This window comes from Giraffa tippelskirchi, chromosome 6, assembly GCF_054371585.1.
Source record: "Giraffa tippelskirchi isolate mGirTip1 chromosome 6, T2T-mGirTip1v1.2.pri, whole genome shotgun sequence".
Lineage (NCBI taxonomy): Eukaryota > Metazoa > Chordata > Mammalia > Artiodactyla > Giraffidae > Giraffa > Giraffa tippelskirchi.
Window position 1 is genome coordinate 82,657,238 of NC_137280.1, and position 26,820 is coordinate 82,684,057.

Consider the following 26,820-nt stretch of genomic DNA (forward strand, 5'->3'; position numbering starts at 1 on the left):
TCCAGGCAAGAATACTGGAGTGGGTTACCATTTGCGACTCCAAGTTACTTCCCTTAGCCATATCAGAAATGGGAACACCAGTTCTCTAAAGGTTGCACTGAGGATTGTGAGCTCCAAGTGCCTTGTGTAGTACCTGGTGTGCAATAGGACTTGGGAGCTTTTTGTTTCATTCCAGTCACTAACCAGGATGCTTTCTGAGAGCAAGAATACAGCTTTATTCATTTAAGTAATCCCTCAGTGCTTTTATAGTTCTGAGTTGAACTGGGATCAAAGAGCAGTTCATTGTCCAACCCCTTCGTTTTATACATGAGAAACTGAGAGGCCCAGAGGGCAACTGTGACTTGTTCACATCCCACTGGTACTTTACGGCTGAATCCTAAACTTGCATTGTCTTAATCTCAGTTTTGGCCTCTGTGCAGGAAAGATGAGGAGGGAGACCTGTGCCCCTGATCCGTTGTGCAAGGCAGAGTCATGTAAGAACCCAGAATTCCCTGGGCCTAATCTCTCTCTCAGGCCATTGTGAGAAGGTTCTGGAAATAGTTCTAATAGAGTCCCCAGACTCAAGAGCAAAGGGCAAGTGGGGGCCTTGACCAGAGTCAAGGCTACCTAAATTAACTTTATCAAAGGGAAATTGCAAATGAAGTGAGGTTATTAATATTTCAGAGCTACTCTATGTAATTTCCAGACTGATCCCTGGAAATGTCAGGACCTATAATTACATCTCACCTTTTTATTTTAAGAATGCACAGAATTTCTCAGATTCTCTGGGGAAAGGGGAAAAAAGCATTGCCTGGAGGCGGAAATGTTGGTTGAATTAAGAGATGTCAGTGAAGTCTGGAATTCTAAGCATAAACAAGAGTCCCATTTGGCTGGAAAATTATATCTTTGAAGAATCAGAGGCAAATGGCATTCGTTGGAGAGAGTGAAATGACCCACCAAAATGGATGACAGGAGCACAGCTTCTGACATTAAAAAAGAAGAGCACTCAACTCATACCAAGGATGGGCTTTCCTTTCCACACTGGTAGCAGTGATTGCATCTTTCTGCATCAAGGCGTGTCCCTTCCTGGGTCTGGGAAATCATGTGGGCAAACTGGCTAAGTGACATTCACATCCAAATAGGGAAATGGGAACTGAGCCAGGTGAATGCACAAGCGGGCGAGGAAGGCAAAGCCTCAACAGTAGTTAGAAAAATGAGGACCTGGTGGGTTGCCACCCTGCAGAGACCTTCTCTTGGTGTCATGGTCCTGGACAAGGAAGAGTACCAGCTGACAATGAGTAGAAAGGGTACTAATCATGAATATTAAAGCCCACAAGTGTCACTCAGTGATAGTGGCAGTTCAGGAACACACAGTAAAGTGCCCCTCCATCATCGCCTCTAGGATTCTTGGATTGCCTAATTCATTTGGGTTTGCCAAGCACTATGAGGTCCACCTGGGTTTCCCAGGTGGCGCTAATGGTAAAGAGCCCGCCTGCCAGTGCAGGAGACAAGAGCAATTCAGTTACGATAGCTGCATCAGGAAGATCCCATGGAGGAGGGCATGGCAACCCACTCCAGTATTCTTGGAGAATCCCATGGACAGAGAAGCATTGCAGGCTATAGTCCATAGGGTCACAAAGAATCAGACACAACTGAAGCGACTTAGCACGCACACACACATGAGATTCACATATCTGAGTTGCTAGTCTCCTGAAATGTGCATCGTTCGGCCGGTCCACTGGACTCAGCTTTGATTCTCCCAGAAAAACGGTGGTAATAAGTCAGTTCCTTTGGGGAGGGATAAATTAGGAGTATCTTAGTCCCAGGCACTGAATTTAAAACTCCTGCTCCTGCTACTCTGTGAGACCCTGTGAACTGCAGCCCACGAGGCTCCTCTGTCCATGGGATTCTCTAGGTAAGAATACTGAAGTGGATTGCCATGCCCTCCTCCAGAGGATCTTCCCAACCCAGGGATTGAGCCAAGGTCTCCTGCATTGCAGGCAGATTCTTTACCATCTGAGGCACCATGGAAGCCCAATTTTTTTTTAATTTAAAAAAAAATTGTATTTGTTTTTGTCTTCTTTTTGATTTAGCTTGGAAGCCCAGTTTAACTCTAGTATATGTAAAATAGATAAACAAAAAGGACCTACTGTATAGCACAGGAAACTATACTCAATATTCTATAATAACCTTTAAAGAAAAAGAATCTGAAAAAAAAAGATATATAGGTACGTATAACTGAATCACTTTGCTGTATACCTGATACTAATGCAACATTGTAAATCAACTATGTGTTCTGTGCTGTGCTAAGTCACGTTGGGCTGCCATGCCCTCCTTCTGGGGATCTTCCCAACCCAGGGATCGCACCCGTGTCTCTTATGTCTCCTGCATTGGCAGGCAAGTTCCTTACCACTAGCACTACCTGGGGAGCCCTGTAAATCAATTATACTTCAATTAAAAAAAAAGACAGTCCCTGTTTCCAGGAGAAATAGACACCACTAAATCAAGAGGTTGGCCTACAATGTCCCCCTGATTCCCTAAGAGAAAGTCAAACAGCACCTGAACTATGCGGGGGTCGGGGGGTTGAGAGGGAGAACCTGTGTCCCCTGCGTTGGCAGGTGGATTCTTAACTGCTGGACCACTGCAGAAGCCCTAATTTTTCTATCTACTCTTTTCAATTTCCATTTCTACCACAGATGCCTGGACTACCATGTGCAAACTGTCAGACTAATTTCTCTTAAATCATGGACCACATGACACCCCTACTCAAAAAACTTTGATTTTTAAGGAGACTGTATTGTATTGCTTTTATAAATCAGGAAGAAAAAAAATTTTTTTAAATGACCTCCATCACCAAAGGTAAAGATTGAATCTTGGCTTAATGTTTTAAGCCCTCTACTTGCCCCTTCTTTTTGCTACAGTTTCTTCCTGGATGCTTTCTTCAATAATGCTATCTTACATTCATTGATGAAAAATTTTCCACGTTGAATTCCAGGAGACATCAGAATGACTCAAGGGACTTTTCCTGGTGGTTCCGTGGTTAAGACTGCACCTTCCAATGCAGGGAGTGCGGGTTCAATGCCTGGTCAGGGAGCCAAGATCCCACAGGCCGAAAAACCAACAGAAGCAATATTGTAACAAATTCAATAAAAACTTTAAAAAATAGTCCACATCAAAAAAAGAAGTCTTAAAAAACAAAAAAAGAATGACTCAAAATGTCAGTAGAGATTCTATGATGAGTTTCCCTGCTTAAAAACAAAACTTTTTTTCAGCCAGAGAATTTGGCTAAGCCTTTAATATTGTTAATACATGTTGTTATGTTATATTACAACCCTCCTTGAGCATGTGATGTTTCCTTTTTTCCTAAAGTGAAAGTGAAGGTCACTCAGTCGTGTCCAACTCTTTGTGACCCCATGGACTGTAGCCTGCCAGGCTCCTCTGTCCATGGAATTCTCCAGGCCAGAGAAGGTAGCTGGAGCAGGTAGCTGTTCTTTTCTCCAGGGGATCTTCCCGACCCAGGAGTCAAACCCAGGTCTCCTGCATTGCAGGCAGATTCATTACCAGCTGAGCTACCAGGGAAGCCCTTTTTCCTAAGAACATCTGTTAATATTCTGGCGAACTTACAATCAGTAGCACGTGGTTCATGGCTTGAATGGGGCTGGCTGGGCATGTTGCCCTGTCTAAGTCAGCTTCTGCCTCCATTATTGCCTCTCTGCCTCCCAGAAGTTGTATGAGATCAAGGTACATTGCCCCATTTTGGAGGGGAGAAAATTGAGACTCAAGGGTTTTTATTCAGCTAGGGTCACAAATAAATAAAACCAGAACCTACCTAGGTTTAAATTCCAATTCTGAACAAAATATCTGACTCTCATAGAGTCTTCCCACCTACTAGGGCCATAAGCATGTTGATAACTAACATTTTCTGTTTATAATCCTCATTTTTGTACATTTTATATTAAGTAACTACATAGAGTATGTAGGCTGGCTTGTTTTTCCTTCTTTCCTTCTTCTCTTCCTCCCTCCTTTTCCTCCTCTCTCGTCCTTATCTTCCTCCCTCTCTCTCTTTCTTTCTCTCTTTCTCTCTCTCTCCAGTATATAATACATTCCCAAAGGACAGAACTACATTATTCAAAATATTAATACTTATGATAGATACATGCACCCATTTAATATATACACAGTGGAGATGTCCCTGATGGTCCAGTGTTTAAGACTCCATGCTTCCACTGCAGGGTTTGAACTCTGGTCGGAGAACTAAGATCCCACATGCCACATGGTGTGGCCAAAAAAAAAATACACACACACAACACTTGAACAATGAATGCCTGGGTCATCCACTTTTTCTGAATGCCTACTCATCTCTCCCCTTCACATCTTCGTGTAGATAATAGCGTGTTAAGAACTGTCAGAACCAAGAGGAAGTTAAGCAATCAGCTAGTCCATCTTCAATTTCCCAAATGCAGAGTGCAGAGAGGATATGACTTGAGCAAGCTTGGCATCAAGGCAAGAGCTGAGCCAGTCCCCTGGAAGAGCCAGCCTGAATCTCAAAGTCCACAGAGACCCGCTGCACTTAAGCAGTTTCTAAACTCCACTGGAAGAGCAGGTGGCATCCCATCTCCTGTCTTGAGTGGAATTTAGGAGTCCCCAGGGAGCTCTGGGCAGTCACGGGCCATGTCTTTGTGAGGGAAGTTTCTTTGTCACTGCCCAGCTGCTTCCTGCCTCCATGTTAAGGCCTCCAGGCCAGTCTGCAGGGAAGCAGCCATCAGGGTTCCCTGACTTTGGCTCCCACCCAGATCCTGCCAGGCTCGTACTTCCTGCTGCAAGTCAGCCTCTCACACATCTGCTCACCAAGGTCCTGGTCCTCTTTATGAGACTCTTCCCCTGGGCTGTTGCCGAAGCATGGACAAGAGAGTCAGGAGACAGACATTCTCCCAGATATATAGAAACTATAGGAATGTGTCTGGTCAGCACGAATGCTCCCCTCTTCCTCCTCTGTGGCAGGCATGGGGTTGGCACTGGGTGGGTAGTAGGATGAGCAGTGGGGATGGAATGAAAGAACATACTTAGTGCCTCCATCTTATTTTGTTCTTTTGGACAAATAACCTTTCAAAAGTTCCCACATTCATTGGTATATTCATTTAGTCCACAAATATCTAATGGGCCCCTAAGGAGGGCTGAGCACTGTGGGGTTAGAGCAGTGGGCAAAGGTGCCAGGCATGAGCATCTCTCCCTAACCTTGACCCCCAGGCCTGCTGTTCCCTCCCCCACAGGTAGCTACTGTCACCAGTCTCTTGAATGTCCTTCCACAGGGGTTCTATTCCACATGCAGATGTACAGGGGCCACTTTGGTTTTCCACACACATAGCATCACACACTCTGATCTTTTAAAGCAAGTGTTCTGGTGGGCAGTTTTCATGTTGCCCACCTCAGTCAGTGACCTGGGACTGTTCTAGAATGTTTCTGAGAACTGAGCACCCTTAGCCCAACATTGCTCTTCAGTATAGAAAAGGTTTCAAAAAGTCCCACATGACTTAGCGACTGAACAACAACAAATAGAAAGCCCTAGAAATCCCTGCATTGGGGCCTGAAGGGGAAAAGTTCCTGGATATTTGGAGTAGGGGTATTTCTACATGTCTTGGGTTAGACAAGGCTGAATCACAACTTTGGCTTAGTTCTGGCAACAAACTTATCTTCTTCCTAGTGCAGGAGTCACTTGTGCCCCCTCTCTGGGAACCTTCACTCCTGTTCCAAATGATGCAGACAGCCAGGAGCTTGCAGCTTAGGAGGAGATGGGGCTGTGGTAAGAATTTCAGTTCAACAGCCCAGGTTCTCCACTGGAGCCATCACAGGCCTGTGGTCTTGGAGTTCAGGATGCTGTGGTGTGCAAGTTGAGTGGGGAGGGACAGACTGACAACAAAGTGAACAAGGTGATTTCAACCATTAAAGATGTTGATGAAGTAACTGGGGAGACGTTCCTGGTGGTCCAATGATTATGACCCTGTGCTTCCACTGCAGGGGGTGCTAGTTCAATCCCTAATCTGGAAACTAAGATCCCACATGCCACGTGGAGCAGCCAATAAAAAGAAAAGTAACTGGGGATGCGACATAGTGACCGGAAAGGGCTCTGCCCAGGACAGGGGTTGGAAACTTGTGAACAGGTAGATTTGAGAGATCTGAATCTTAACAAGGACTCAGCCAGAGGATGAGCATTCTGGACAGAGGGGAGCAGTGCTCTGCACAGAGAACAACTGGCAAGCTGGTGGGCAGGGATTAAGTGGGAGAGGTTGGCTAATGTTTGCAGGCCGGCGAGGAAGTGGGATTTTATTCTGATGGGGAGAAGTTAAGCATGCTATAAAGCTCTGTGAGCTCTGTTTCCCACTGGTAAAATTCCTGGTTTGGATTCAATAATCTTCCAGCTCTCTGGTTTCATGACTACATTCTTTTATTCAAAGATGTTATTGAGCCTCCAGGGTGGCCACATTTAGCAAATGAAAACATAGGACACCCAGTTAGATTTGAATTTCAGATCAATGACCAATTCTCCTGTATTATAAACCTATCCCCGAGTGTCAGAGTATCTTCCATGTGCCAGGGCCCCACTAGCAGTCAGCTCAGGTTTGAATAATTCACTTCACACAACCCCACAGCCTACTGCCTTTGGAGGAGCTCATCAGACATGAAGGTTAGAGTCTGGTGTGGCTTGGGTGTGAGGGATTAACCAGCTTCAAAAATCCACCTTGGCTCCAAGTTGTGACCTTCAACTGGTGATTGCTTTGGGTGCCCCAACTCATTAGCTGCCCACATGGCATTGATCAAAACATCTTCGACGTCCCTGCATCGCAGGTCTGTATCATGTTGTGTGGGGAGGTTTCTTGGGTGACCAAATATAGATTCTGGCCTTTTTCATGAGAACTATGAGAAGGGAGAGGAATGCGCTCAGCACCAACCTGTTACCCTCATCGAGGGTGTGGCTGTGAGATCTGAGGTAAAGTTTCAAGGTTGGAAGAATCCAGAGAGAGATGACAGGGCTGTGGTCTCCTCGTCTCACCACAGGGATCGAGTTGATGCTGGGGTCTGTCTGTGTGCAAAACCCACCTGGCCCTGTACTCTGTATCCAAGGCATGTGGGTGTTCCATAGAGCAACCCCGGGCATGGCCTATGGCTATTCCAGAAAAGTCAGGGAGGGGCAAATAATCTGGGAGAGAAAATAACCTCCTTAAGTCAAGGTTTTTGGTCTCAGGAAAACTAGATGCTGACAAAAACAGATCCTGAATGAGGGATTTGAGTGTGGCCCTGCTGGGACTTCCTTCTGTGGGAGCCAGATGACAGAGGGAACAGGCATACAGTACCTGAATTCAGGACCCAGCTCTGAGGCATCTTCTCTGGTGAGTTTGTGCTGATGTCAGGAGGGCTCCAACCCTTGGTTACCTGTTGTTGAAGTCCGTGTTATACAAGGGGGTGGGCGACCCCATCTCCATCATTGTCACCCTCTGACCCACGGCCATGCCTCATATTCAGCCGGGTCTGTACTACCCCCACCTGAGTTCACTCCTGGGACGTAGGCCCAAATGTGTTGGGGGAAGAAGAACCTGACGGGGCCTGGGGATTCAGTCGCTCCCCTGGACAAGGGGGCTCAGTCACTTTCTCCATCCATCAACGTCCTCCTGGACATGACCCAGGTCTCAGCTGGACTTGAAGTGGTGGGCACGTGTGGCAGCCCTTGCCCTCCAGAATGCCCCAGGCAGCCCAGAGGCCCACGGAGCATCCTCTCTGGAATGTCCAGACGTGAGGGCGGTCCATCCCCTCCCCACAGTTTTGGTGGCTGTGTAGCAGAAGTTGGAAGCGCCATCTGCCTGCCCAGCTGACTGGTTGGCTGAGGAAGGCCTCCCCTTTGTCCTGTCACAGAGCTCCACCACCCCTCAGGTCCCCTGCTTGCCCCATCCTACAGTATGCTACTTCTATCACAGGCAAGATAGCACTCACTCCTATTTGACATCCACCATAGAGCTGCGGGTAGAATGTCCACTCCCTGAGGACAGGGACTTTGTCTGATGTGGCTCCTGCTGTGTCCCCAGTAGGTGCCAAATGTTTGGTGAGTAAATGAAGGAATGAATGGTGTAGCCCTGACACCTAGAGAACCATGGGGATCAGCTTCTCCAAACTGCGTGTTACAGGAGCGGAACTGAGCGGCCCTGAGGTAAAGGTCAGTCCACATCCTTGCAGACGAGGACAGAGCCAGACTACACTGAGGTCTGGCGATATCCAGACCAGCCTTCCCAGCTTGCTTGCCCTGCCTGGTGGGGCTGCTGACTGGGGTGTCAACGCCCCCTGGTGGCTGAGGCTGGAACACATTGGGCCACTGGCAGCAGCTGATGCCACGGAGATGAGACGGGAGATTTACTTCCGGTTCACGTTACTTCTGAGCAGTTTGTATTTAACCCTTTAGGGGAGCGTCTCTGCTCAGAACCCTGTGTTCAGTAGCGGGACATCCTCCAGGGCCACACAGACACTCGCTCTGGGCAGAGCATACCCACCTGCAGACAGAGCCTGAACATCAAGTTGTGCAGACACATGACATTCAGAATTGTAGTTAGAAACACTCAAAGCAAAGCAAGCACACACTGACCAAGTGGCCCACTTCTAAGGGTCTGTTTCAGAGAGATTTTCTTCATACAGGGAACTCCTAACTTAGTTTAAGAATGTTACAATTTTTAAAACGACGTTTGTTGTAGCAGTCATAATTCATTTAGTTACATTTTTCATAAAGCATCACCATAACAGTCCCTTTAGGCCTCCCTGGTGGCTTAGTGGTAAAGAATCTGCCTGCCAATGAAGGAGATGTGAGTTTGCTCCCTGGGTCAGGAAGATCCCCTGAAGAGGGAAATGGCAACTCACTCCAGTATTCTTGCCTGGGAAATCCCATGGTCAGAGGAGCCTGCAGGGCTACAGTCCATGAGGTCACAAGGAGTTGGGACCCAACTTAGCGACTAAACAATAGTCCTTTTATTTTCCAGTCCTTGAAAAAAGTATCAAAAGATATCAAGGTGCTAAGAAAACCAAATTCACATAGAAATGAATCGTTCCTTTTTTTCCCAACCAACTGCATTGTAATCTCATCACATGAGCATGAATTTGTGGTAAAATACTTTTAAACTTGTCAGCGATGCCGACTCCCGTCAGACCCCTTGCAGGGGTCAGCCTCCACTTGGCCCTTCTGAGCTGACTGGGATTGTATTAGGGAAAGAAGGTGGTATGGTTCAAATGAAGAAGTGATGTGAGGTGCTGGACAGACAGAAACATGGCATGAATCTCCCCAAATAGCTTTCTTTGTAGGGAAATATAAACTCAAAGAGCTCAAGGAGACCAAAGGGGAAGCCAATACACATGAGGAATACTTTAAATCCCGAGGCCCACAGGAGCCCATCAGCCAGGGTATGTGAGGTCCAGGCTCCCTCTAAGGTGCAGGACAGCAGGGACCTGGCCAGTGACTGCGAATGCTGACACCTGCACTTTGTGGGCAGGTGTCCACAATGGTGTCTGCTGGACCTGCCTAGGGATGGCCTGTGTGTCCTTCCCTCTGGGCCGTCCCATGGACCCACCCACCCTACAACAGGCTTGGGCCAAAATGTTCCCCAGTGAAACCCAGCAACCACAAGGAGTACTCCTAGCAAGGGGACAGGTGCGAGTGAGCACAGAATATTCTGGGACCATTCAGGGAGGAGCCTCCAGGTGGGAGACATGACTGGGCCTCAGGCAGGTGGAGAAGATGGCCAGGAATGGGCAGAATGACCGGCAAGGTTTCTGAGGACTGGGGATGAGTGTTATCGAGGACTAGTAATGATGCCTTTCCCAGGTATCTGATCCTTGGGCTAGCTGCCCTGGCCACCTGCTAGCCTCTGTGAGGTCCATTCCTGTCCTCCCCTCAGCCCTGTGGATGCCTCCTAGCTGAGTTCCTATCATCTACTTCCCAAGTGTGTGTTCTGCATTGTCACTGTATCGAATCACTCATACATCCAGTGGCTGGCAATTCTGCCTGGAGACTGTGGCCCAAAGGCATCTTCAGAAGTGCCCCTAAAAGGGAGCAGTCAAGGCCACCTGGGCGTCCTCTCGGGGGACAGGAATAAGAGCAACACAAGGGCCTTGATACAGCATGGGTGGGAAGATGTGTCTATCCATGCGCATTAAAAGCACGGCACAACCCAAGAGAATTGCAGACACACGCCAAAATAAACGCACAGATGCATCCGTAGGAGCACTACTCACAATAGCCACAAGGAGGCAGCAGCCCAAAGCCCATCAATGGTGACTGGATAAAATGTGGTCCATCTATCATCCAACAGACCATTCTTAAGCCATAAAAAAGAAATGAAGCAATGATACCTGCTCTCATGTAAAAAAAATCTTGAAGACATGAAGCTGAGTGAAAGGAGCCAGACACAAAAGGACATGTTAGACTATTCCATTTATGTGAAATGCCCAGATCGATCACATCCATAGTGACTGAAAGTAGACTAGTGGTTGTCAGAGACTGGGGAAAGAGAACGGGAATGACTGCTAATGGAGACAGGGGTCTCCTTTTGTGGTGATGAAAATGTTCTGGAAGTAGACAGGTGCTGGTTGTACACAGTAAATGTACTGAATGCCACTGAATTGTAGACATTAAATTTTACGTGACTTTCAGCTCAAAAACGAAAAACAAAAACCCCAGGTACATGAAGGCCGACCCACATGTCTTCTAAGAACACAGGAAACAGGACACCAGGAGTGCAAGGAAGTCTGGTCTGTGGCAAGAGCCAGAAACAGGCAGGGCTGTGGGCTGTGCATGTCATGTCTCAGCGGCTCCCATCCCTCGAGCAGGGCTGGACTGAGGAACATCATCATTAGAGGGGAAGGAGATTCAGGTTTCCACCAGGTCCTCCAGTCCAGCGCTGGGGCTCTGCATCCTCACGCCCTGTAGGTTACAGCAGAAGGCCTTGTGGCCCCTCGGGCTGGCCGTGGAAGGTTAGAGTCTTCACCATGGTACACATGAGGGGCGCACGGCACAACAAAGACACAGTGAGTGATGGCTCCTTCAAGTTATTTTACTTTGGATACATAGGAAAAGTAATCTACAAACAAGATGCTATGTTCTATGGCTCTTTTAAACAATGCTTTGTATTTACAAAAAAAAAATTTTTTTCGTGATTAAAAGCACCAGCTGAAAATACAGGCTGCTAGAAACTTAAGACATTGAAAATCCATTAAAAGATAGTATGCCAAACATACATTAAAAACCCTTTAAGGAAACAAAAATAATGCAACCAACAAATTTCACCCACTGTGCCAGGCAACCCTTTCTGATTTCCCTGCCTGTGTTCCCAATAAATGGGACGGGGAGTGCTTACCCCAGGGGGAGGACCCTGGCCTCACCCATGGGTGACTGTGGGGATCCAACTAGGTGTCTGAGAGGGAACCTGGCACCTCCTGGACCAGCGTCCTCAGAACTGTAGGACCTGAGGGCCACCATCACTAATAGGAGGAAGTGGGAGGCACACAAAAGGGAGTCTGGACAGCTTTCAATAATTAACCTGCCAAGAGCAATCTTTCTGCTACTCCCTCACACCCCACGTATGCTTAAAGGTTTGGAGTTTTTGTTTTTTTCTGAACACCCAGCTATATGACACTGGCTGTAATGTATCTCTGGGGCTTGTGTGCAGTCTGTCTTAAATTCTTATGACTGAGAAACTGTGAGGCACTGAATTTGGACTCACAGGAGGGTATTTACAACAGCTTTATGTAGCTAAAAGGTGCTGCAGTGAAGGGGAAGTTCAAAGCTTGCACGCATGCATGTACATGCAGGTTGGCTTCCATAAAGCTAGAGCGGAATATTAAATATTGAGTACTGAATTTTTAACTGTAAACTTAAGAATTTACCCTTAACTTTACATATACATAGATAACAGAGTGGTCACTAAAAGCACTTCAACATCATGACAAGATGTTAAGTTTTGAGGTTCTTATTTCAACTGCTCTACATACAAAATGCCCTAGAAGCAAAAAAAAGTTTAAATAAATACTCAGAGTCAAACAATGTAAAGCAGGACTGAAGAAACGTGGGTCTGGAGAGGCTGCACAGTGTGGAGTCCAGGCTAGCAGATGCAACTTGTAGCGAGACAGGTGCTCTGTCCCTTTGGTGGAAGAGAGGACCTGTGCGGGGGGGACCTTCAAAGGGGGAGGAAGACGGGATGGAGACAGCTCATGAACAGGCATCAGACCACCTCTGCAGGCCGCAGAGACCCACGGGCAGCCCCGAGGAGCATGGAACAGGGCTGGACTCTTGAGTGACCCAGGAGGACACAGAGAGGGCAGGTCTTTTTTGAACAAAAGTTGGCCAGCCTGTCCCTTCATTCAGTAGCTTACTTGCATGACTATTGCTCGCCCCCATGAGGGCTGCAGGGCCTTGATGTGGGCAGTGACCCAGAATAAGGAGGTCTGTTGACAGCCCTGCTAGTCGCTAAGGCACACCCAGGCCTTGGGGCCCAACCAGCTGACCTGAGCAATCCCAACATTCCTTTCGTCACAGACACTGAGGCTTTGAGAAGCAACTTTCACAGTGTTGGGTAACAAGACTTGGAACCAACAAGCAGCCATAACTAGCAAAACCACACACCACCCTCATCAGGGAGATCATCCCGGGCACTGGAAGCTAAATGGGGCCGGGCTGCTGCCGTGATGGCCCCCAACATCACCATCCCCTGCATCTCCTTGACTGTTCAAGAGGAGCACAGAACCAAAAATGGCTGTCTGGGCCTGGCAGAGCCTCCTGGGGTCCTGCTCAGGAAGGTTACAATGCTGTCCCGAGACCCAGGGCAGGTAGGTCTCCTCCTCCTCCCCTCTAAAAACAGGGCAGGGTACCAATGGAATGGCTGCCTGCAAGGTGGTAGAGCTGAGTTGGGCTGAGAAAGGTCCCTCTTGCCTTGCACTATGGACTCTGACAGGCAGAAGGCAGCTGATAACAAACACAGGAGTCTCAGCTCCAGGCACCCGCTCTGGCTAGGAAGCAACATACAGGCACACACGTAGATCAATATAAGCAGGTGAACTCCCACAGCTGGACAGTGAACCCAGTTAAGGTGCAGATGTTCAGAAGTCAAGTTCCTGGGTCCCCCAGGACCCCTAGCTAGAGGCCCCGGCTGCCAAAAGGATGGATGCTAAACAGAAAGGCAAGCCAGGAAAAGCACTGTGGTGAGACAAGCATTTCTATCCCTGACAAGCACCATCACTTCTTCCCTCTAACTGTGGGTCAGAAACTGGCATCTTGCCTCTGGGCGCAGGAAGCTGCCATGAGCAGAGGAAACACTCTGGCCCAGCACAGAGGCCTATGGAAGTCATGGGACACCTCGGTGGTACCAAACACCCGTGGATGCAGGTCAGGTCCTGGCCGATGGCCAATACCCGCTTCCCTGCCAAGACACTCTCCTGAAGATATGACTCAGACATGGAAGCAGGACCGGCAGTTCAAATCCACCTTGAAGGATGGCTCTGCAGAGTCGGCTCCAACAGCCCACTTGTAAGCCACAGCACTCAGATTCCTGGTACATGGCAAGAATGGCCAGCTGGCCCTTCCTGGGAGGACAGGAATCAGCCTTCCACACTCCCCAGGGACCTGGATGCTCTGGAGACAGTCAGGAAAGAAGCATGAAGACAGCCACGCCAGCACATCTCCAAGGAAAGCTCAAGTGCCATTTGGGTGGAAGTCACGGACGCAGCAGGCCCCCGCGGAGGCTTGGAGAAGCTGAGAGGCCCCGCCCAGGGCCCTCACAGGAGGCTGGCCAGGCTGGTGTTTGGTCCATTCTGAGCTTGGAACTGCACAGGGGGTGGGCCGTCTGTCCACTGCGGGGAAGGAGGACACACAGGTGTGAGGTCCTTCCCAGTGAGGAGCAGGGCTGCTGGGCCGCCTGTCTGTGCCTGGAATGCTGCCCTCCTCAGGCTGGTCAGGGCCCCCAGGAGGCAGCCTGCATCACCCACTTGGGCTGGAGCCCTCTTGCCCATCCAAGGGGTCTCCTGAGGCCAGGCTGGGTTAGGGTTTGCTGGAGAGATGCAAGGAGATGGTAGCCAAGTGTGTACTTCCTTCCTCAGGAAGCGTGTCCCCCAGGGCTGCAGGTCAGGTGAGCTGGCCCCAAGGAGCCAACCAGCACCCTCATTTTGTCTCCCCTTCCCTGTGCCCGTACCGTGATGAGGTTGTGCTCAGGAAGGCTGCAGGCCTCGATGTGGTCTTGAAGTAGCTGCTGCGAGAAGTTCTGGTGCATCTGGGCGGCTTCGTGGGCGTCCATGGCATTCCCACAGGCTTTATTCAGGTCTGGGGGAGGGGGTACATGCAAAGGATGGGCCTGTTTTGGCCTGCCACTGCCCCATGCCCTCCCGTCAAGTGTGGGTGGAGCCCTCAAGTCAAACTCCAGCTCCACCAGTGGATTCCTGTGTGCCTGGCACGTCACCTGCCCTGAACCCTGTGTCAGGGTCAGCAAAGCCCACCTGCCAACAGCCAAGTTCCTGAGTCCTATGTCCTTGGAGGTGGATGAACAGCGAGGCCCACAGGGGCAGATATAAGGGCTGGCAGGGCAGTGAATGTCCTTTGGGCTCCCTTGGATGTGGCTCTCCCAGGGATTTCCTGGCCAGCTTGTGGGCACCCAGGAGCCTGCAGGGCGCAGGGTACCTAATGTTCACTTCTGAGGCAGGAGGATGGAATGAGTGCACCAAGTCCACTGCAGATGAGAACAGTCGGCCCTCTACCTCCTCGCCAGGACCCTGGGTGAGTCTATGGATATTGGTTTCACAATCTGTAAATGGGGGAGCAGCAGTGACACCTGCCGAGCATCCTCTCTGTGCCCAGAGCACCCTGGCTTGTTCTGCCTGATACGGATGACTGCCGTCCCCTCATGGGAAGGAGACTAAGGCCAAGAGCCAGGGTTCACTGCCCAATCAGATGCTGAGAACTAGCCTTGTGGGTCCCAAAGAGTCAGAATCAGACTGTGTAGATCTCACTGCACAAATGAGTCCACTGACCTCAAAAAGAGCCTCTTGAGAAGCCTGAGAATATGTTAGAACTGGGGTTGTGGCCTGCAGAGGCCCAGTCTAAAGCAGAGGCTTAGCAGGGCCTAGGATCCTCTAGACTGATGCTCTGCCGAGAAGCCCCAATCTCTTCCTCACCTCTTAGTAGGGCCGATGACCACAGCTGCACTGACATGTCTGGGATCTTGCTGGCCAGCTGCATGGCAGGCACCACCATGTTGTTACTCTCCTGTTGATCAAGAGCAGCAGAAGAGTCAGGGGTGGGGTGGTGGCAGCTGAGACTGGTGACAGGGACAGCTTGGGCCCACCTGTGACCTCCCGCTGCCTGGCAAATACCTACTCCTATTATACAGTCTATCTCATGACCCTCTCTGAAAGTACTCCTTGACTACCTCAGGGGAAATAAACAGCCTCCACTCCTTGGCTCTGCGTGTGCATCCTGGCCGGTGCACAGCCATGGGCAACTCTATGTACCTCTGTCTTTCTAACCGAAGAAAAGGGCCCTGGTGGCCGTCAGCCCTGGACCCATCTCGGGAGCTGACTAGAAATACAGATTCAGGGGCTTCCCTGGTGATCCAGGGGTTAAGAATCTGCCTGCCAACGCAGAGGACACAGATTCAATCTCTGGTCTGCGATCCTGTATGCCGCGAGGCAACTAAGCCCATGCCACGACTGTTGAACCTGCCCTCTGGAGCCCAGGAGTTACAACTACTGAGCTCACGGGCCTGACAGCCTATGCTCTGCAGTGAGAAGCCACCCTAAAAGGAAGCCCGCTTGCTGCAACTAGAGAAAACCTGTGCACAGCAACGAAGATCCAGTGCAGCCAAAAATGAATAAATAAACAAAATTAAATCAAAAGAAAAAAAAACAGATTCAGGGGTCTCAGGGCTGGGAAGAGGCAGCAGTCTGTCCTGGTGGCAGCAATGAGGACTAATGATCAAAAGAGAGAAGAATTTTTTTTCTATATTCGAGCCTGTTCCTGTGGAAGGCCACCTCAAACACATGGGGCTGTGGGGCACCAGTATGTGTTCACCCATGAACCCTAACTCCACATGTAGCTGCAACAGCACCATCCCTCAACCCTCAGGATGAGCTGAAAGCTGCTGGGGACTATAAACACCCATCCTTGACTCTGCAGTGACTCCACCCAGGACAGGATCCATAGCCTACTGGCCTAAATGTTGTGTTCAGGGTGACACTGGGAGAGCTCCCCACGTGGCAACCCCGTGCAGTGGGGGGGGGACACTTGGCATACAGCCCAGAGACATATAAATCCTCCAAACTAACTCCTGAGGCCCAGGCTCAACACAGCCACAGTCGTGTGGGATATGCCTGCACAGACACGAGAGCCCAGGGACTTGACGCTGCCCACCCTGGCCAGCACCTCGAAGACAAGCTCCAGGTAGGTCTCAAAATTTTTCAAAATGGAACCAAGGCCTCCTAAGACCTCAGAATGCAGAAGAGGAAAAACTAGTCTCCTGTTCCTGGCCTGGGGCCGAGAGAGAGCTGCTGGGAGGGAGAGTCCCCTTGGCTCTAGTTCCCCATGACAGCTTGGTTTCCAAACCTGGGTGTGAAGACCGGTGTTATCTTGAGAGGGGTGCTACCTGAGGCCACCCACAAACTTTACTGCCTGAGTATGCTCTGGCCTGGAAGGCCCAAGGCAGGTGGTTTCTCCCACAGATCTAGCGCTGCTTGAGGTGGCGCCTGGCTTTGGGGGCTCTTGGTGGCCCCAGGAAGCAAGAGAGGTTCCCAAATAAGCTCTGTAATTTGCTCCAGGACGGCCCCAAACACACACCAGACGCTGTAGCTGAAGAGGTGCTCTGCCCACCCTGCCCCACTAAAGGAAGCTTCTGGATCAACAAGCATCAGCCAGGTCTACGTTCTAAGCCTGGATCTGTAGTTTGGGGCTGTGTGACATTAAACGTCTCAGCTGGCAATGAGGTAAACACCGCCACTGCACCGAGACACGAGACAGGCGGCCTGAACTCAGGGGGGCCTCATGTTGAGCCCCTTGTCCCTGCCCAATCCCGGGCTGTGCCCTGAGGCCACTGTCCTCCCTGTGCTCCCAGAATACCACGACAAGCTGTTCTAGAAGAAGTGCAGCTACACTCAGAAGGAAGAACCCACTGCTGACCCTCCTTTCAGGGTATTAATCCTGCCAGGGTTCAGGACACAGCTGCAGGGCATGCTGGCCTCGGAAAATGCTTGTCACGTGACTGTGGGAAGGGGAGATGCACGGGGCTTATTAAAAACACTCATTCTTTAGAAGCTCTGGGGTTTGATCAGATAAAACTTTATGGGGCTGCGTTCTCTGTCCTGAAAACACCTAAAGTGAGTTCAGCTAAATCACTGAACTGATGCCACTTAAAAATTCTCACTGCCATTAAAAAAAGCCCCAACACAGTGGTGCAGAGAAAGACCAGACAAAAAATTATAAAACAGCCTGATAAAACTTAGGCTGTCCAAGAGGCAGGCAATGAAAAGACCTGGAAGACAGAAGACATGCAAGGATTTTCTCCTCTGCTTCTCAGACTTTTTATGATAACCATAACATCTTTGATACTGACAAACACATTCTTAAAACAATTAAAGAGCTTGTAAGGTCAATGGGTTGGAGTAGCTGAGATGTTCCTACACCCATGATGGGGAGGCTGAGAAGCCAACTGACCCCGCCCAAGACCAGAGGGCATGGGTGGGACTAGGCACGGGGGCACCGTGGGTCAGGGAGACACAGGGTGCCCCGTGGGATGGGCAGGGGGCACCGTTGGTGAGGGAAACACAGGGTGCCCTGAGGGTGCCCCATGGGACGGGCAAGGGGCACCACTGGTGAGGGAGACACAGGGTGCCCTGAGGGTGCCCCGTGGGACGGGCAGGGGGCACCATTGGTGAGGGAGACACAGGGTGCCCCGTGGGACGGGCAGGGGGCATCGCTGGTGAGGGAGACACAGGGTGCCCTGAGGGTGCCCCGTGGGACGGGCAGGGGGCACTGTTGGTGAGGGAGACACAGGGTGCCCTGAGGGTGCCCCGTGGGACAGGCAGGGGGCACCGTTGGTGAGGGAGACACAGGGTGCCCCGTGTGATGGGCAGGGGGCGCCACTGGTGAGGAAACACAGGGTGCCCCGTGGGATGGGCAAGGGGGCACCACGTGGGACGGGCAGATGGAGTCCCTGGGACTGTGGCTGAGAGGACACACCACTTAGCCCCCACATAGTAACACAGGGAAGGGAACCTGCCCTCAGCCTCTCCAGCTCTGGGGGGTCTGAGCAGGTCTAGCTCCACTGAGCCCTGGGGCTTTGCCTGACAACTGCCATGGGCCAACACTGGCCCTGTCAGCCACACAGGTGCACCCTGTAGGAACTCAAAAGCTCCCCCAGCCCTGCTTGCCCAGGCTGTCTGAGTCTCGTGGAGCATGGGGCTGGGGGGTTATGGGGAGGTGAGAGGTCACTGAGATAGGATCACTGTAGGGCACTGGATGGGAGGCACTTTGCTAGGTGCCCCCCCTCACCCACCTCCACCCCACAGAGCACCACCCTGGCCCTATGCCCCTCAGCCTGGCCCCTGACACTCACCCTATGGTTTCCCAACACATAGAAGATGTGACCGAGGAGCACGAGGGAGCAGGCTGTGAGCCGATTCAGGTCCTCTGCATTGGACATCTTCAGGGTTTCCCGCAGAAAACGCCTTCATGAGAAGAACAGATGCTGAGGCCCCACTGGGAGGGCTTTTGGGGAAGAAAAGGCAGCAGTGGCCTTGGGGCCCTGAGCAGAGACCACCTGGTGGAAGGTGGGGAGGGCAGGAACAGGGGGCCTGGGCACGTACTGTTGGGAGAAGAGAAACATCAAGAGGTGCCAGGTACAGGGCCACCTGCCCTCTCCAGTACTTACTTGGCCTCGTTATAGCGTCCCTGGAAGAAGGAGAAAAGCCCACGTACGTAGAAAGCCGCTGCTCGGAGGCAGTGTGAGCTGAGGGGAGAGTGGAGCATCACACCTTAGTGAGTTTTAACGAAAGCAGCAGATTTACAAACGGGGATTGGATGGGAGGACGGGAGGTGCTGGGGTACATGGGCAGTCTGGGGCCCCACAGATGCTCACACTACCTCAAGAGCAGAGAAAGCATAAGATAGTTGGTAAAGCGGGACTTGGGGCCTGGGGCTGCCTACCTGACAGGGAAGCTGTGGTCTGGATTGATCCTCTCCAACAAACTGTACAGCTGTGAAAGAAATGTCTGCAAGTTAGGATAACTCTGCATTTTCTAAAAATGAGAGGGTTTGGCCCCAGTATGCCAGTAAATGACTAGGGCTGCCTGCAACTTCCTAACCCAGTCTCATGGCATATGCCCGTACCTCAAATCCCATGCCTGAGCGCAACCTGGCAGGAGAAGGGGCAGAACCTGTAATATTGCTGACATCTTACGTCCCCTTTGGCTGATGTATGGAGGGGGGAAGGTGGGTTGGGGGATGAGGGCTGAAGTGGGCTGAGGCTGTGCCCAGTACCCTCGTAGTCCCTTCAGGAGGCAAACACTGTGGTGGGGGTGGAGGTGAGACAAAGGGAGCCAAACTCCCTGAGACCCACCAAGATCACATCAGGCCCTCAGGACCCTGCCCTGCTATGCTTTCAGGCCACTGGAGCAGCTGGACTGGGCCTTCTGCCCAAAGCATTCAAACCAACCAATTATGTGTGACATCAGCCAAGTACAGGGCCATCTCTCTTTGCAGCCAAGAGATGATAGCAGCCTGAACTAAAAAATGAAGGTCACAGGTGTGGAGACAAGTGGCTGATCTGAGATACTGCAGAGGGCTCTGGGCTGGAGGGAAATGGCAGGGCTAAGGGGGTGTCACAAGGGGAACATGGGGGGAGGTCCTTACCCTGGGGGGCAAGCTCTGGTGCCCACTTCCCTGCCCCAGCAGGCTGGGGCACCAGAACACCTAGGGGCCTAATGCAGACAGGAGCCCAAGGTGTCACTCCTCGTAACTGAGCCATGAGGCCTCACTGACAGACAGCTAGAACAGAGAGCTGAGGGTAGAAGAAATTTTCTTTTTTCCCCAAGGGATTCAATGCTTGGCTAGTTTTCAGTAAAGAGAAGTGTTAATTTGCTACGGAAATGTTTCTGTCCTAGACTTGGTCTCCCCCCTGCCACGCCCACGCCCCACTCTGCGGGACACTTTGCTGGAAGGCAAATACCCTAGGGTCGAGAGATTTGCTGGTGCCCAGGACAACACTTCCCATACCCCACCCCCTCCAAGTAAGAGTTGAAAGAAAGGATACCAAACATGAAGCATGTCACCTACTACCTCTTGGTGTCTATTTCCTTCCCGTATATACACACTCGCCAGGTTGGTCACGATGAAGGCCCACAGCTCCTGGTGATTGGTGAGCTGGAATATGGGAGACACAGGGCATTAGGGGGCCCGGCTGGGCACAGTCATGTCACTTGGGGGTCGCCTGGCAGCATCAGAGCCACCCAAACGCTCCACAACAGCTACCTTGGAATCTTCTTACTCTTTTTATTCCAAACACACATACACACCCCTGCCTCCTGAACCTAAGGGCAACAAAACTGTTAGTTCTTGTCATTATAAAACAATCATCTGCATTATAGGAAACTCAGGAAACAGAAAAGAACAGCCAGCCTCCCCAGATCCTGTCCTCAGAACACACCATGGTTTGGTCTATTCTCTGCTGTCTCTCAGTCTGAGACCTGGGTGGCCCCTCCCTCTACACCTCAGGTGGTCACCCCAGGACCCCACTGTGTGTAAACACAGCAGAGGAACATGCTTGCTGGTTCCTCTGCTAATGGCTGGTGGTAGACAGACCGCTGTCCCCAGTTTTTCTGGAGGAACAAGAATGGCCATGAGAGGAACCAATCTGAGTGGTTTGAGCACTGCTCAGACCCTGTGGGGCTGAGCATTCTAAACGGGGCTCAGCGAGTGCAACTGTGTAAGAAGCCAAGAATGCCTACGAAGCACAAACCCCACATGGAGGATCCTGGCAGGTGCCAAGGAGATCCAGAGGGTTGTCTGATCTGAGCAAAGATGCTCCAATATGTTTGTCATAGGACCACGGGAAATTTGTTTGGTGTCATGAGGCGTCTGGATCCAAGTTCTGGTTGTACCACTACCCCGCCAGGTTGGTGGACAGGACCCCTGGTGGCACACACCATCTGCTGGGAATTTTGATGTTGAAACAAAGCAGCAGCAGCAACTTGTGTAAGAAGTGGGATGCAGAAGGAGTGTCTAAGAGACCTTCACAGGGCCACAGGCAATGATGGGAGGTCTCAGCACCACTGGAGTGAGCAGCACCAGGGCCCAAAGTAGCTGGGACACAAGTCAACATCACCTGGTGGACCACGGGGAGGACTGGGAATCCTCAGTGAAAGTGCCTAAACAGGGCATGTCCAGCAGGTGCCCGGCTCAAGACAACCTCCTTGAGGCTGCCCTCCTGAGATAGTTGGGGAAGCCCCACCCCAGGGTGGCCAGGAGCCCCCTTGCCCACAGCTATCCTGCATCAAGTTGTGCTGCCAACGCTGGCCTGTCCACACCCGGGCAGCACAAGGCCTGACAAAGGAAGCCCTGCATAAACAGCACAATGCTGTCGCAGCTGGCATCAGGCTGGACGCTGCGGAGTCACCCACTGACCACGGTTTGTGTGGCTGCTGCCCCGACTCCTTACTGAGAAGCACCTCCTGCCCCATAAAGTGAGGGCCGGCACCTTACCCGCAAAGCTGTGGTGAACTGGGCTTCGGCGTTGTCCATGCAGTTGACAGAGACACAATACAGGCCCTAGAAGAAGACGGTGCCCGGGGCTCAGAGCCACATGCAGCTTGCCTAGGGCTGCATAGCTGCACCCAGGCGAGCCTGACAAGAGACTCTACTGAGACAGCTGTATCTGAGCTTTACCCTGACAAATGGAGAGGAAGATGGCATGTTTCATTATTCCTGCCTCCTGGGACCTGAGTCAACTTGGACTTGATGAGATGCTTGTCAGAATGAAGTCCACTGGGAATATTCTAAATCCTGCCTGGGGTGTTGGTCACAGGGTTACTCACAGGGATGGGGCTGGGGGCGGGCAGCCCTCACGCACTCACCAGCAGTGTGTGCAGCTGTGCAGCGTGGTTGGAGAAGAGCCGAGGGGACTGCTGGCACAGCTGACAGACCTGGGAGATCTGCAGGGAGAGAGCATGTCTGACATCACTGTAATGTGGGACCCAGGGCCCTGGCAGCATTGAGAAGAGGCCCCCAAAGCCAGTGGGGGTACCCACATACCGCCCAGTCTAACCTGGGCATGACGTCCCAGCAGATGTGCCCACTGTGAGGATGTTGACCCTTGTCTGGTTCTCTGCCTCCTCCCTTTGCAACCTGTGTCTTAGTCATATAGTACCTTCATCCTTATCAAGGTCCCTATGCCCTTTCAGGAAGGTGGGCATAAAGGATTACAGATCATTGGGCAGGAGGGGTGCTAGAACTGCCATCCGCAGACTCTAAAACCCCAGACCCAGCAAATTCAAACGGCCCTACCCTCAGCCTTCCCGTCTTGTGTGCATGTGGCCCCCAGTGGCTCACCTCCTGCAGCGCAGTGGCCTTGTGTCCTGTGACAAGCCTGCACATGATGATGTGCTCCAGCAGGATCACTTGGAAGGAGGATAGAATGGGGCTGCAGTCGAGCACTGGGAATGAGAGGCAAGGGTGAGCCCTTGAGGTGCGGGAGGAGGAGACACTGGCCCACGTCCCTGCTTCCTGCGGGCTTCGAGCCCTCCTGCCACACCAGCCCCTCAGCTACCTGAGTCTGAGCCCACTTGCTCTACTAGGCACTGGCCTAGCACCCAGTCTGTCACCTTACTTGGTGCCCACAGCACCCTCAAGCAAGGGGGTTCATCTCCCTGTCCAGGTGAGGAATCAAGTTCATAGCCAGGTTTTGGTGACCAGAGTATTTTAAGAGCAAAAAATTCCTAAAGGGATCTGTCTTCCATCCTCAACCTGCACCCCTGCCCCAACCCAGCTGAGTGCTCAAGGGCATGCTGGGCACCACAGGTTCTAGAAATGTTGAGGTTGCCCGGGAGACTATGCAACAGGCCTCAGGCAACAGTAGGGGGACCACAGCTTCTGGCTGTTCCAAGCGGCTGTCCTCACACTGGAACCAGACAGCACTTTCCCAACTCATCGGAAAGAAAAGAACAGTAGTCCCTGCGAAATTTGGCTCTCTGGCTCCTCCCCAGCAGCACTGACAAGGGCACAGGGAGTGAATAGTGTGAACGGGGCACAAGTCAGCCAGGGACATGTGGGGCTCTGGGTTCCCACTAGTCAAAGATCCTTGATTACCCAGGATGAATTAGTCAAGCATCCCAGAAGAACCTAGGACCCCCAGAAGATCTGCTGTCAGTCAAGTTCCAATTCCAATCTCACCCTAAGCACAATCCACATTACAATATTGATAAGGGACAGCAAAAGCAGCCACTGTCTGATTCATCTGAGCACTGCTGTCTCAGCAGGTTCCGGCTGAGTCCCACTAACCCCATGACTATCTGTGCAGTGAGGGCAATAGGACAGAGATGCTACAAGTACTCACCCAACCTCCCTGGGGAGCAAGGATCCCGTCCAGGCCTTGCATGGCTCTGCCTGAACCTGGATCATCCCTATCTGCCAACTGGGGTACAAGACCCCTGGGGTGGGGACCCATGCTGCAGTCTTTCCAAGTCCTCCAGGCCCAGCGCTGGCAGTGATGTGCGGGCTGCCCACCAGGGGGCTATACGACCCACTGAGCCCCACAGAGCCTGACTTACTCTTGAGCTTCTCCAGCTGCATGAGGGCCTTGTCTGTGTACTTCTGCGCCTTCTCTAGGTAGCCAGCTTGCATGGAGTGCATCACAGTCACCTGGTGACAAGGTCAGGTGGTGGTGGTCACTGAGGCCCTCTCCTCTCTCACCCGGGCCGCCAGGCTCTGGCCCTGCAGGGACTCACCAGGTAGACAAGCACGCACATGTGCTCCTTGGGCAGCCAGTGGAAGAGGTCAGCAGGGTTGCTGGGTAGGATCTCGTCATCGTGCAGTGTGGAGATGGTCTGGATACACTGCTGCAGCTGCTTTAGGCACGGCTTCACGCTCTTTACCTGCAGCAGGCAGACAGAACTGCACACTTGACCACCCATCTGCTCCTATCAGGTGCCAACACCCTTAAGAGGCAGGTACCCACAGTGGCAGCTAGCCAGGTCCTGCCTGCCTTGTCCCCTCTCAAGGCCCTACAGGCCATCTCCGCAGCTGTCAGCACCCTGTAAGAGTTTGTTCTACTTCTATGCGTTGAGTGAAGTGCTCAGCCCAATAGGCAAAGGTGGGTATGGGTGGGGGAACCAAGGAAATGGGACCAGTGGGGAGGGACAGGAGGCAATCCCAGAACTGATTTCTCAGTCAGAGGCCCATCCACCACCTGCCTGTTCGCCAGCAGCCATCAGGTGGGAGGCAGTACACACCTGCCCAGCATCCAGGTAGTGGGTCACCTGGAGCACCAGGAAGAAGACGCGCAGAGATTCTTTCTGGATGGGGTTCCCTTGCCAGTTCTCAACTATCTGTCCACAGAGGGTCAGCAGTGGGTGGACTTCCTGCAGTTTGCGCTCCATCAGCAGCAGCTGTGGGGAGAGGAGCAGGTGCTAGGGACTCTCCTGGTGCACAGGGCTGCCGCCCACCTGCCCATGCACTGTGCAACTGCTGGCACCTCAAAGGGAGGGCACAAAGCCAGGCTAGAGCCCAAGCGCAGGCAGCTCCAACCTCGGTGGCTCCTCCGTCCGCACAAATCCCACCACCTGGGCTCTGACGTTGTCTCTGAATCCAGCTGGGGGACGGCGGACAGGGTCTGCCACTCATGGCTACCTGCCCTGTGTGAGGGTCTGGGCAACTGATGGACCACGGCATGGCAAGCAGGCGAAGCCTTGGCAGACCCTGGGAACCCAAACTCATGTCCACCACACCTTATCTTGCCCAGACTCCACTTACCATCCCTTTGCTGAGCAGGAACAGTGCCCTGGAAAAGAGAGGGTAGTCAGGTCTGGGAGGCCCAGGCAACCCCAAGGATGACTGCCACCTCAACATTCACGGGGACCTAACCCCTGGGGCAGTTAAATGGATGACAATGGACCCTGGCCAGTAAGTGTGCTCTATCTTGTTCTATTTTCCTTTAACCTTTTTCTCGTTTAGGCACTTATGAGGTTCAAAAGCTCAGAAGGCAGAAACAAGTGCTCAAGAAAGCATGGAGTAAGGGCTTCCCTGGTGGTCCGATGGCTAAGACCGCTGCTTTCAGGATCAGCTGTGGGGCTGCGGTCACGCAGAGCCTGCAGAGTCCTGATGTGCTGCAGCTGACAACCCATCAAGTGGGCATGGTTCCAGGTGAGGAGACAGGTGCACGGGGTCCAAGTCACACAGTGAGAGATGTCTACACTCCCGGCCACCTGTCATTCTTTGTTGTTACCTCACAGCATGGACACCCTAAGGTCTCCTGTGTGACTGCTGAAGTCTAAGGTCTAGAACTTCACGTCAAGGTTCCCATATTATTATATCACTAGGCCTTACATCTGAGATCAGAAGTTCTGTGTCAGGAGACCTGTAGGCGCCATGCCCTGGTGAAGCCCACCGCGGCTACCTGCCCACAGTGGTACAGAGGCCTGTCTTGAGGACACTTGTGAACATGTGCAGTGTGCAGCCATCCCCATGCCCTGCAAGTCGTTGAGTGTCACCCCGAACCCAGTAATGGCTGCAGCACGAGAAGGACAAGACAGGCCAGGGGCACAGGCCAGACCATGTGATAGTGTCCATCCCAGGGCAGGATGGCTGAGGGATGAGAGTCTGCGGGGAGCTGTGTGGACCCCTGTGAGCACTTGCAAGTCCAGAACTCAAGAGAATAGAGTCAGGAACTGTTCTGTCCCAACGACCCCACGGGACAAGCTTAGAGTCTGTGTTGGAAAATTTTTCACAATCCCAACACACACACAACAGAATAAGAGCACTGCTACCAGGAGCCTGGAATCCTACTACAGAGGATTCTTCTCTTCGGGGTAAAAAGAGACTGGAGGTTCGGGGTAAAAAGAGACTGGAGGCCCTCTAAGAGGGTGCACGGTGAAGCACTGGTGGCCTCTGACCCCTGACCCCAACCCCAGGGCACTAGCCTCCAGGGAGTTTAAGCAGTTTCATGCATAATACGAACCTACGTCCGTTCTTTTACACAAATGACCTCTTACTCTGTCTCCTGTTATAAACCTGAACACACCAGGTGTCTGAAATGCGGACACTGGCTGAAAACCAACCACGCTGCCCACAATGTCTACAAGCACCACTCTCACCTCCCACCAGGGAGGGGGTCAGCCCAGTAAATCACACGAATCATTTTTATTTCAAGAGATACTAGAAACATGCAAGTGCTCACAGTGCTGAGAATGCCAGCTGCCCCTCACCCTCAGTCAACTCAACAACTTCTTACTTCATGAATCGGTGGGGCAAAAGCATCTCTGGGCTGCCTGAATCTGCGTGTCCCTTACTATGAATACGGGTGGTCATCGTTTCACACTGAAATGCCATTTCTATTCGCTGTCCAGGACGAAGATGACCAAACTTTTCCAAGCGAGCGGAGAAAGGGCCCAAGGAGAGGGTGCCTACCGTGTGTACTCAGATCCCACCACCCGGGCGTACTCGGCTCCCACACCCAGGAGGTCGCAGGCCGATACCAGGTCCTTCTCAAGTGTGTGCAATTGCTGAGAAAAGGAAAAAGAGCAATGACCCTCACTTCCAAACCACCAGACTAACCATATCTGACCTGCTAC

General features: G+C 51.8%; 1 protein-coding gene and 1 long non-coding RNA gene across 10 annotated transcripts in view; one reads left to right on the forward strand and one right to left on the reverse strand.

The window, feature by feature from the left end:
• Positions 1-1,601: 1,601 nt before the first annotated feature.
• LOC145508779 (uncharacterized) lies at positions 1,602-3,310 on the forward strand. The gene is made up of 2 exons (XR_014055601.1): positions 1,602-2,838; positions 2,975-3,310. It is a non-coding gene; the product is annotated as an uncharacterized LOC145508779 (long non-coding RNA).
• Positions 3,311-11,039: 7,729 nt separating this feature from the next.
• MAU2 (MAU2 sister chromatid cohesion factor) overlaps positions 11,040-26,820 on the reverse strand; it is a 35,595-nt gene continuing 19,814 nt past the window's right edge. For 2 of the 9 annotated variants that reach the window (XM_081496129.1, XM_081496131.1), the window contains 15 exons: positions 26,657-26,751; positions 25,004-25,031; positions 24,484-24,639; positions 23,980-24,126; positions 23,803-23,893; positions 22,586-22,689; positions 22,111-22,188; positions 21,740-21,805; positions 20,318-20,401; positions 19,187-19,236; positions 18,912-18,989; positions 18,597-18,708; positions 15,166-15,256; positions 14,190-14,317; positions 11,040-13,851 (listed from right to left, as the gene is read on the reverse strand). In XM_081496129.1, the coding sequence (XP_081352255.1) occupies positions 13,777-13,851; positions 14,190-14,317; positions 15,166-15,256; positions 18,597-18,708; positions 18,912-18,989; positions 19,187-19,236; positions 20,318-20,401; positions 21,740-21,805; positions 22,111-22,188; positions 22,586-22,689; positions 23,803-23,893; positions 23,980-24,126; positions 24,484-24,639; positions 25,004-25,031; positions 26,657-26,751 (1,383 nt within the window). In that variant the 3' untranslated portion in view covers positions 11,040-13,776. Of the gene's footprint in view, positions 13,852-14,189; positions 14,318-15,165; positions 15,257-18,596; positions 18,709-18,911; positions 18,990-19,186; positions 19,237-20,314; positions 20,402-21,739; positions 21,806-22,110; positions 22,189-22,585; positions 22,690-23,802; positions 23,894-23,979; positions 24,127-24,444; positions 24,640-25,003; positions 25,032-26,656; positions 26,752-26,820 lie in introns of all 9 variants that reach the window. The other 7 variants (XM_081496128.1, XM_081496130.1, XM_081496125.1 and 4 more) reach the window with 4 other exon arrangements.